The 11,795-nt window shown below is 36.3% G+C and overlaps 1 protein-coding gene across 2 annotated transcripts; it reads left to right on the top strand.

Moving 5' to 3' along the window:
• Positions 1-4,867: 4,867 nt before the first annotated feature.
• slc35c1 (solute carrier family 35 member C1) lies at positions 4,868-8,843 on the top strand. Of its 2 annotated transcripts, XM_007574567.2 has the most exons (3): positions 4,868-5,039; positions 5,805-6,316; positions 7,348-8,843. In XM_007574567.2, exons 2-3 carry the CDS (start codon positions 5,836-5,838, stop codon positions 7,926-7,928), a joined length of 1,062 nt encoding a protein of 353 aa, XP_007574629.1. In that variant the 5' UTR covers positions 4,868-5,039; positions 5,805-5,835; the 3' UTR covers positions 7,929-8,843. The 2 variants fall into 2 exon arrangements, with proteins under 2 accessions (XP_007574629.1, XP_007574628.1); XM_007574566.2 differs by lacking the exon at positions 4,868-5,039 and having other exon boundaries at positions 5,640-6,316.
• The last annotated feature ends 2,952 nt before the right edge of the window (positions 8,844-11,795 follow it).

Here is an 11,795-nt window from a genome sequence, read left to right as displayed (position 1 = left end):
GTGTGAAAACAGTTTCAAACAAAAGTGATCATTAACCAAGACTCTGCGCAGCAGAGCATGGGAGCAGAAACAAAAATGTGCAGCACATAACCACTTAGGCTTCATTAGCAATGTTGAAAATACGAAGTCCCTCTATGCGCTAGTCCGCTGTTGACCTTTGTGAAACAGTTGCATGTTTGTATTTTGTTGTGCTCAAGCCTCTTGAGACTGAAATAGTTTTAATCAAGTCACCAGAAATAATTAGTTTAGGCTAAACAATGCTATTCAGCTTGTTTGCTTTGAGCAATATACAGACAGCAATAACACCATGAGAACCCACAAACAACATAACACTTCTCGCTAGAAAAGAAGAGGGAAAGGACTATTCAGAGGGTTAAAGCAGAACCTCTAGGAATCCTTGGGTGACTAAGTGGAGGTTAGCATTAAATCATTTGATCCCTTTAGATTGTCTTTGCAGACTGGGCCACATTCCAACAGATGCCATCAGATCCCATCAGATTGGTTTCAGGGACTTTTAGAGGCCTCAAACTTTGTAACCCTGGAGAAGATTTTTCCAGCCCACTGGGGTTCTACAGAGTGTTGCCATTTATTTTTTTCTCAGTTTTTATTGAACTGCAAAACTTTACTGGAATTGAAACATGAGTCAAAGTAACACCTATGCATTCCAAATATAAGTTTAAGGAATTCACAATTGCAATTCAACTCATTCATGTACCACCAATTCCCAACAGATATCATCTTGAGGACTTCATAAAAAAACAAATAAATAAAATCAATCACACATGAATTCAAATTAATTCTACTTATTAAACAGTGCTTTAAGTTTGGTTCATTATTCAAGTCAGTTTACAAAGTTATCTATTAAAGGAAACCCAGCAGGTTGCATTGAGTCCCTGATTGGAGCATTTACTCCTCCTGGATGAGCATGGAGCAGGAGGAGACAATCATTGTGTCATTGAATTTTCAGCAGTCTCTCATGCTAAGGATGCATGCATGATAGACAGGAGGAAAACCTCCCCTTTAACAGGAAGAAATGCCCAACAGAACCAGAACCTGGCTAAGTACGAGTGGCCATCTGCTATATGACCGAATGGGAGTTTGAGAAGGTAGAGTAGATACACAAAAAAGAATAAAAAAGGATAAAAGGTTAATAGCATGAGGAGAGTGTTGTTATTGGCAGCATTATCTCAGCTGATACCGTCCTCTAAGATATTATATTCACATGCATGATGTAAACTCATAACACTTAGCAAAAAGGATCAATCTGTGTGGTGATCTGGTAGGTTGACAATTAAATTTATGTTGAATCAGACAGCAGAACTGAACCAGAAAAGTACATAAAAAAATAATTAAAAAAAAACGGAAAATCTCTCAGAAATTTCACAAAAGCAAGAAAGTAAACCATGAAGCAGATGCCAAGTAACAGAAAGACAACAAGAACAAGCTGTGTAGTTTTAAGGACAGGGTTCAAATATTAAAATTAGAGTTGGGATTATATTCTACATAAATAATGCATCAAATATCAGTCTTTGTTTAGAACAACAGTATTTAAATAATGACCTGTGTGGGGAGTTTCACCAGTGCCTGGTGTGCTCTGGGACACACGGGAAGCTGGCTCATCTGAAATGGCAGTACGACTGTCATAATGCTGCTCCACATTTCCTCTGCGGTTCCCCTAGGAACGATGAGCCACATGAGTCACCTTGGTCTCCGAGGACAAAAGTTTGCATTCTGTAACCTACTGAGCAACCATGTCAGTCAGACAAGGAAAAATAGAACATTTTAAGTTATTCTATAGGTGCATTTTATGTAGCAAAGTTAAAATGTTACGGTTTAATTTGGAGGTAGATAACTCATTCGTATTTTATAGTCTTATATATTAAAAAAGATGGCATCCTGACTGGACTCTAAAAGTCTTAAAAGGCTTGGTTGTTTTATGAGCTTGACTAAAGAAGTGTTCCTCCAATTAAAGACCTTTCAGATATGCTTTAAATGCACTCAGAAGAGATCCTCATGATCCCAGCTGGCTTCCACATAAACTTATATGCAAAAGGAGATGCCTTTATAGACCAGTTGTTTATGGCCATGCCAGGACTTTACATTATAAACTGCATTCACTCATTCACACACAGATTAACTTTGCACTTTAAAGTGTATGCAACTTTTTTACAGTTTATTTTTTTCCAATAATTACATGCTGGGAAAAAAAAAAAAAAAAGTTGAATCTGCTTCTGCTTTTCTTGCTTCAAGAGTGCAAATGTGATGGGAATTTAAAAAGTTGCTTAAAGAGATGTATTTGATTTTGATAATGAGTGAGTTTGATGTGTGAACATAAAAGTAATTTTAAATGACTGATGGTTATTACATCACATTTAAAAATACTTCCAAATCTACAGTTCTTTTCTGGCTAAGTTTGTTCGTTTTTCTTACTCCAATCAACATACAGTTTCTACTCACTTTTACTTCTGAGAAGACAGCATATTTCTTATCTTCTGTCAGTGTCAGAAAAAGTTGACTTCACACCATCTGGTCCAGGTCAGTAAGGCACATGGCTGGGTTTTGAGATTGACAAGAGAAAATAATTTCTTTCCCCTTCTAAAACCCTAGAGCAAAGGTGAACAGTGAAGGGTTGAACACCCACTGATGTAAGTGTTGTATATGCTGAATTATGAAATAGCACCCCTATGTTCTTTGAAAGACATGATGTCTTACACTTGCTGAGAGAATCTACAGGTGCATAAGTATAGCTTACTGGCTCAGCAGCAAACATCAGTCCATCAAACAAGTTACTCGCTGTGCATTGTAGCAGAAGGCATGAAACTAGAAAAAAACAAAACAAAACAAAAACAACTCTCAACAATTTTGCAGCAAGTGAACAAGCTTGGAATTGTGGGAGAGATCAGTGACAGCTGGAAGTCACTGATATAAATTATGTCACTGGAGTTTGACATAAAGTTTGGTCAGTGAAATAAATAAAGCATCTATCTGTCTGTCTCTCCATCTGCCCACTTATCTATCGCTTTCTTTCTCTAGTCTGGAAGTGGGAAGAACGTTATATCAACATAACAACTGTCCAAGAGCCAAGGAATGCTGTCAGTGGGCTTCAGAAATACCTGGTGCAGTCTTTCCTATGAGCAAAATGCACAGAACCACAATGGCATCTAAATACATTTACCATACGTAGAGGCCGTTACTCCTCTGGTGAAGCAAAAACAACACTGAAGCTTGTTTAAAGATAACTGCAGATGACTTGGACAAGCCAATGAAATATTAGTCAAATATATGTAGTTTGGTCAGATGCATTGAGCACACTGAGTCTGATGGAAAAGTGACTCTGCAAGTCACCAAAAACACTTAAAAATTGCAAGTGGGATCATTACAGTGAGTCTTCACATCAGCAGACTTTCTATAACTGCAGGACAGAAGAATAGAGAAATATGCAAAAATTCTTGATAAGAATCTAAAGATAAAGCCTGTTTTTATTTCAAAGGAAGACAATAATCCAAACACAAAGCATTTTAACTAACTCTTAATTAGTTTGAAGGAAATAAACTAACACTGCCAGAATGCCCAACCCAATCACCTGATTTGCATCCAGATGAAAATCTAAAGAAAAAAAAGAAAATCAAGATCAAAATGTGTGTAAAAGACCCTGAAGAATCTTCAATAGTTTAAGCAAGTCTTAGTGGAAGACAAACTCAAAATCCCACCTTTTAAACGCAGAGAAGTAGCTTCTCCAAACAGGAGACATGATGAAGCTGTCGTTCTTATGAAATCTTTTTTTTGTTTTTTCAAAGAATTTAATACCTTTCTGTAAATGTACATAGTAGTCCACAAGCATAATGATATCTTGAGTTGTAGTCAACATCTGGTGTAAATTGCATAAGAGATATTTTCTCTAAGAAAAAAATGTGTATAATACTTATTTTATATGGCTGAAAATATGTTATATGTATAAAACAGTGAGAGTTGTCTTCACTAAATATGTTTAATACATGCAGAGTTGGAGGCTGAACCTCTAGCCTTTCAGCAGAAAGATAATCCTCTCTGCCTCCTGTTCAAACATCAAAATAGAGAACCTCAGATTCAAATAGAAACTTCTCTAATTGTTATGAAGGTTGTTGCTATCAGCTAAGTGCAATGGGTAACTTATTTTAAATTAAAAACTATGTTTGCTTATGTACTAACTCACATAACCATTCATTACAGACAAGTACTGCGATACCCTTATTAAATGGCTCGAATGAATACAGAGTAAACTAATCTTAAAAATTAATTCCAGACAGCACATAAAGGTTAGGCTGCATATCCATGTAAACAATCAGGATTTAAAAAAATATTGATGACAATTTGCTGCCACCTCCTGGCTGATACTTGTGACTGCATACAGAGTAAGCAGTCACAAGAGTTTGAGAAATAGAGCAAAACGGGGAGAGAAGCAGAGAGTGTTTATGTCATATTGCTTGTGACAAACAGAAGTGAACATGGTCATTGCTCAAAATGTGGTGTTAAATAAATTAGTTTTGGATAAAATTAGTAAGAATAGAATAGTGGGTCACTAAAAACACACATGCAAAAGACACTATGCACACTTTACAAATACTGCAATCAGCCGTTTTAAATCTGTAGTGGATGTAGACAATGGATGAACGCGTTTCCATTATAAAATTGTTCTAAAAATAATTATAATTAAAATATTATATAAAAAGTCGAATTATGTTGTATTTTTTCATTAAAAATAAAAAAAAAAAAGAAAAAAATTAAAGTTAAAGTAAGTTATTCAACGGAAAATCTTACTTTAACTGATTCTTCCAAATCAGTAAGTCATTCGCACATGCGCAGTCACACTGCCATCTTCTTCGATCGTCATCAGCAGCACTCCTTTTGCTGCAGCGCCGCCGTTGTGTCATCCAATGTTTGTAGAGTACCACAAGAATGATGTTTTTCAAGAAACACAGGTCTCACTACCAAGTTTAACTGCTCAGATCAGACCTCCCGGGACTGTAACACGGGGTAGATCGGTCATATATTTGAAACAGGTATGAAAGCATTTTACTGTTACTTATACTTTTTATGCATGTTCTATTTCTTTCTCTTTATTTTAGTTATTGTTACGTTTGACTCATGTATGAAAAACTGTAGCTACAAATAGAGACTTTTCATTACTTGGGAAAAAGGCGAAGAGGATTTGTTAAACCGGCGTATGTTTATGTAATTAATCTGTGGCACACTTTAAAAAGAAGAAGAAAAAAAGCATTAAATATAAAAACATAATTCATATGAGGAAGTAACAGCTGCGGTTACTGAACAATCCGGTTCAGGCAGTTTGATGGGGGCGATGCTATATGTAAATATTGTGGAAAGTTTGCAGACGCTTAAATAATAGTTTTGTGCAACAGGATATTTATTAATGATAGAGTAAAATATGATGAAGACTTTTGGCACCGACTTCGTAAGCTTTCGTTTATGCTGTCTTCAGTAAAGTATATTAATCATACTAAGTTTGTCTAATTATCGTATATATTTATTCATTTATTTATTCATCTGCCTTACTGTTAACTGAGTTTTAAATGTGAAAAGAGTTAAACGCTTGGATAGAAATCAAATACTTTAATATATAAACATACACATTTGCTTGCACTTTTATGTTGAAAAGTCTGTGACCGGAAGTTAGATTGTTGATGCCGGGTGGCAAGATACAACTCTCATGTTTCCATCCTGGTCTGTCTGTAGTTGCACTTTAGCTCGGTACAAGTCGCATTTTTGAAAGCAGCTGGTGTTGTTTTGTCTCCAATCATGAACAGGACACAGCTGAAGCGCTCCAGCATTTTGAGGATGGCTCTGTCCGGCTCGGAAACGATGAACCAAGATGAACACGAAGAGTCTTTCATTCTTCGAGCTCTCAGGATAGCAGTTGTGGTCGCACTGTACTGGTTCGTGTCGATAACAATGGTTTTCCTCAATAACTACCTGCTGGACAACCGAGAGCTGGATGCGCCGCTGTTTATCACTTTCTACCAGTGTGTGGTGACCGTGGCTCTGTGCTGGCTCATGCAGCTTTTCGCCAAGCTGTGTCCCGGAGTCGTCGACTTCCCGTCGGTCAGATTCGACGTGAAAACGTCGCGTGAAGTCCTGCCGCTGTCCATTGTCTTCATCGGAATGATCACCTTCAACAACATGTGCTTAAAATATGTCGGAGTGGCTTTTTACACAATCGGACGATCCCTCAGCACTGTTTTTAACGTGCTGTTATCATTTATTATCCTAAAGCAAACCACATCTTTTCAAGCTCTAATCTGCTGTGGGATCATTCTTGGTAGGTCAACTTGTTTTCTACTGATTATTATTTAACTGTATCTTGCACTGTTAATTTGTGATTTTCTAACATTGAGTAGGGAGAGTTGACTACAGTTTTTAAATCTCTGGATTTGTCTCATCTGATAATGTTTTGATATGTGTGTATTTTACCATGCAAAATACACCAACAAAAAAAGAACAAATCTTAGAATATCGTTTTTTGTTTTATTCATTTAACCACGTAAAATCCTATAGAAAATAATAATAAAAGAAACATATTTCCTTACATAGATTAATCAATTTTCTATACCTGCTTATAAGGTCACCTAGGGGTGCCTGTGGAAGGTCACCATCTGATTGGTTACTGAACCAGTTCACAGGACATATGAAACAAAAACAAAAATAATCCTGATTACATGCAGCTATTTTAAGTGCCCATATGACTACAGTAGTGGTCATATTGGCCAGTAGTGTGCCAGAACACGAAATCTTACCAAGTATTTCTACTGCAAATTAGTACACTTGAAATAAAACAAAACTAACTTTTGAGCAAGATATATGAGCTTGTTTCAGTATTAAGTAATTCCTTAATATTGATGAAAAAATACTCGTGCTGCAGCCAGATTTTTTTTTTTACTTTCATGAATTACTGATCATTTTCTTCCAAATTCCAAATAAAAAGATATTTCAATATTATGACAATCAAAATAATGCAATTGGCCTGTTTTCAGACTTCAAAAGAAGCCTGAAGCGAGTTAATGTTATTTTTTTAAACCAAAACATTTAGTTTTGAGCCAGGAGGTTTTCATAAATTACTATTTCATGGAGTAACCTTACTTTCCAATCATATTTTTTAATGTGTTTATTTTTGCATTGTTTTTGAGTTCAGGTGACTGATAATATGCAGTGAAGAACAGTTGTGCACCTACAGCGAAAAGTCATGAGAAACACTGCTATTAATAAAAACATTGAGTTTCACATAGTTTTGGGCTAAATGTTTAACTTAATGTCAGTTGTGATTTCTCAGTACTTTGCGCTTTTGCCTTTCAGGTGGATTCTGGCTGGGTGTGGACCAGGAAGGCCTGGCTGGGTCCCTGTCTTGGTCAGGTGTGTTTTTTGGGGTGCTGGCGAGTGCCTTTGTGTCTCTCAATGCTATTTACACCAAGAAGGTGATGCCTGCTGTGGATGGAAGCATCTGGAAACTGTCCTTTTACAACAACATCAATGCGTGCGTCCTCTTCCTTCCTCTCATCCTTGTGTTTGGGGAGGTGGGCAAAGTGGCCAGCTTCAGTGGACTGACCAATCTCCACTTTTGGGGGATGATGACGCTAGGAGGAGTGTTTGGTTTCGCCATCGGCTACGTCACAGGCCTCCAGATCAAATTTACCAGCCCTCTCACTCATAACGTCTCAGGAACAGCAAAGGCTTGTGCTCAGACTGTTATAGCAGTGGTGTATAACTCATCCAGTAAGAGCCTGCTTTGGTGGACCAGTAACATGATGGTTCTTGGTGGCTCTTCAGCTTACACATGGGTCAAAAGCAGAGAAATGCAGAAATCTACACAAGGAGGGCTGCAGGACTCTGCTAAGGAAAAACTGCTTTTTGGGGAGAAAGAGGATCCTGGAGTGTAACCACACTTGGTTAGCGCAAGTAAATTATGAATGTAAAAGGCTCTTGAATTTGGAATGATTGTAATTTAAATTAATGTAAAAGTCTTTTTAAGAGACTAGTTTTCTGTCAGCTTTTTATTACTGTTTTATACTCTGATTTTTTTTTCTTTTATAGTTTAGTACACAAAGGGAAGAGAAAAACACTCTGAGGGTGATTATAATAATAAGGATTGTGATATTGGTATTTACTGCACATGTTTTTTACACATTGTGGAACTTTTCTATAACTCAACTGTGAGTGCAATCTTTTCACAAAGAAAAGGTTTGCAAAAGTCATAGTCACTGTTATGTTTAATCTGGGGATTTGCAGAAAGTATTGTTAAGGGTAGAATGAACAGCATATAAAAGGTATTTATTAGTTCAAGGATGTTAAAATGGACAAGCTGACAAATAGCCTGCTCATAGAGGACCAATGCTCATTTCATCTTTAAAGAAAAGCTCCCACATTAGGAATTTAAGTTTTATAGCTGCAATCTAAATTGGTCATTCACTGCTGCATGATTTTTGAGTTAGGACAGTTTGAAATTCAAATGGGCTTTTCTGTTTAATCAGTTGGTTTTAAACAAACTTGTCATACAAAAAAGAACTAATTAACAGAATCCCCAGGGTTCTGTGTTTAACTGCACCACCTGTTGATTTATGGTATATAATGTTTATTTTATGTAATGAGGCATTCATATTAAAAGCCAAAACATTTTTTTTTTAATCATTGAAGCCTTCTAGTTCAGGACTATATCAACTAGAAATTGCTGTAGAGGAAATGTTGTACTTTATTTGTAAGTCCTTTGATTGTTTTTAATCTACTCTCTTCAAATACTGTCTGTATAAATGTAATATATTTTGATACTCTTGCCAAATAAAACTACAAAGACCTTTTATGTTTCTTCTGTTTGTTTTGGTATGCTGGAAACTTGGTTTAAAGATGGATCCATTATCATAGTAATTCATAGGATAAACAACCAATGTAATAGTTTGTTTTGTAAATCTGAAAGACATTTGTTGGGCAGGTAAAAAGTATTTACCTCTTCTTTCCTAAGTGATGATTAAACCCGACTGAGTAGATCTGAGAACATTTGTGAACTTTGTCCGTGGTTCTTCTCAGGAACTAAATGATGTGTCTATTGTCAAAAAGACTGCATCAATAACTTTAATAGAAAAGACATGTAAGGATGCAGTACAACAAAATACCTTAGAATGAATGAAGAAGAAACCAAACAACCACAAATTGTAATGATAAAGTTTTTTTTTTTTTATTCAGTTCTGTCCAGAGAGCGATTGCCAAAAGTTAAAAATAAGAAACTTCATGCCTGTCACTTCAAAAATAATCCAAAAATTATGTTTTATGTATGACTTATAGCCAGCCTTCTTTCTCATTTTGTTCATCCCTTTTAAGCCACTGCCTTTGATGTTGCTACCCAACAGATGATGACAGAGGACATTGCACTTCACAGCACCTTGCTTGAAACTGAGGAATCTAAGCTTTCTCCATAAGTACAGTCTTCTCTTCCAGTGTACAGCTTCAGAGTTGTGTTTCTAGTCCAGCCTGATGTCCAGGTGAACTCACAAGTTGTTGTCCATATTCAGGATGTAATGATTGTAGTGAACAATTGCCTCACAATGTCACAGAAACAAGAGTTTCTTTCTCTTGTGGTAGCTGGTCCTTGTGCAATGAAATGTGCTTTTATTTACTGTTGTTACACCTTATATATGTCACCTGCTCCATTACTGCATTTGCATTTAAATTGTTTTTTGCATAGCATAATTTGACCTTTCAGGTCTTGACTTCTCTGAATGGTTTGCCACTACTAGAGAAGGTTCTAAGAAAACAATCATATTCCAGTGTAATGAGAGCATGATAACTAAATTGTGGTTAATGATGGAGAGTGTTGATGCTAAATCAGCACCTTAGCAGTGTTATTACATGAAGTGTGGATTGAATAAATGTGTGCTAATTTTCATTCTAAGATTGGATATGATGTAATACATTCCCCTTAAAGTACTGAATTATGGCCGACTAAAATGCATGCCATAAAAGTTGAGTATATGTCATGTTACTAAAAGTGAGTCGACACAATAATTATTTGTGACCACAGTCAGACACCTATTATTGCTACTCAATAAGATTGAGGTAACTCTGCTCTAAAAAGCTCACTTCTTCATGGCACATTATAGTAATTTATATGTCGTGTACGGAGTGCACTTTGTGGGTTCAGACGTCACACTTTGACAAAGAAGAAATTGGACATTTTTTGCCATGGAAACAGTCTTTTTATTAGTGACCAGTGTTAGATGTCTGGGCCTTTATTTATTGCTAGACTCACCGATTTTCCTCTGTTTTTGTTTAGTATTTCATCCAACATCTTAATACCACAAACTAATTTGACAGATTTTAATGTTCCCTTTATATTTTGACTGAATTGGTTTTGTTTTTGCAGCCAACAGTCTTTTTTCCTCTTCTTCTGTGACATGCTTTGACTTTGTAGTCCTGGTGGGTTTGTACAAACAGCTTTCAAATACAAAAATGAATCCATAGTTGATGATTTACTAGCATAAGTTGGATAAATAATAATGGAATTCCACTAAAATAACTATGTGTTGCCTCCTGCTAGTAGATGTAATTCATAAAATCACATTACCTTAAGAAAACCAGGAGTTATTTAATAAATGATAGAAAGTTACTTTATGTGAACAGTTGTAAACATTCTTCTACAAGACAAGAACTAATACTTGGTCAGTATGAAACTTCTCACTGTAGACTGCAGAATTTTCCAAAAAGTAGATTATGAAATTATTAAAGTAAAGTTCTATTCATAGCTTGCTGTATGGAAATGTTCATCAGTAATATGAAAAAAATAAATAATATCTTCCAGAAGGCATTTGCATAGAGTTAATCCGGTTAATCAGGGGTGATAAATGGTCATATTTTATTAGAGTCAACAGGCCTCAACTGAGATCAGAACTCAAAAAAGGGAAGCAGGGTAATAGGGTGTATTATAAGTTGTTCGATGAAAACATGCAGCTGCATTAAATAATGCAAGATATTTGAGCTTTTGGGGGATTCCATTATTCAATGGTTGGAAATGGAAGGGAGAAAATGGAAATGTGTAGGTACGAGAGGGAATCCTGAGCAGAAGCCCTTCGGACAATTGTGTCTGGATGGAGGCGAGGAAGGACATGGATGCTAGAGGGTGAATAAGTAAAGTCTCTAGGCTGCAAATAGAATATCTCTCTGAGCAACAGGAGGGCTAAAAATAGCAAACAGAGCACTATGGATAATTACATAAACTGGAAAAAAAGAACAATGTTGGTGGCTGATGTTGAGAGCTCATCTTAAGAGATAGTTTGTCCTTGTGACCCTGATGAAAGTTTTATAACTGTGTCATAATCTGGAATCCATAACACCCTGCTCCTCAGCCGTCTGCCTCTTCTCTGGTTTTGGCAGGTTCAGTTTGACAGGATGAGGCAAAATCTTCCGTTGTGATTGACAGTTCAAAGGATGCCACTATCAAATGTAGTCACTCATGTTTCTTTACATCTGTCAGCTCCTGATGATGGAAAAAATACGGTTGTCACTTCGTTGGTGAGAGAGCTAATTACTGCTGTGAGCTTTTCAGCTAAGACTTAACTATTTCCCTGCTGTGCAAAAAAGCATTTCCCCACCATGCAACGAGATCCTCACACTGAGTGTTTTTATTAGCTATATTATTTCCTGTAGTTTAATGTCATCCGTCTTGTTAGAGGTATTTTAGAGGTATCTTATACCAACATTAGGTGAAGTTTGACCACTTGAGGGCAGCAAAGGAAGGCGTAAATAACCCTGAATCATTA

Source organism: Poecilia formosa, unplaced genomic scaffold (genome assembly GCF_000485575.1).
Source record: "Poecilia formosa unplaced genomic scaffold, Poecilia_formosa-5.1.2 Scaffold356, whole genome shotgun sequence".
NCBI lineage: Eukaryota > Metazoa > Chordata > Actinopteri > Cyprinodontiformes > Poeciliidae > Poecilia > Poecilia formosa.
This window is presented reverse-complemented; position numbering and strand designations above follow the sequence as displayed.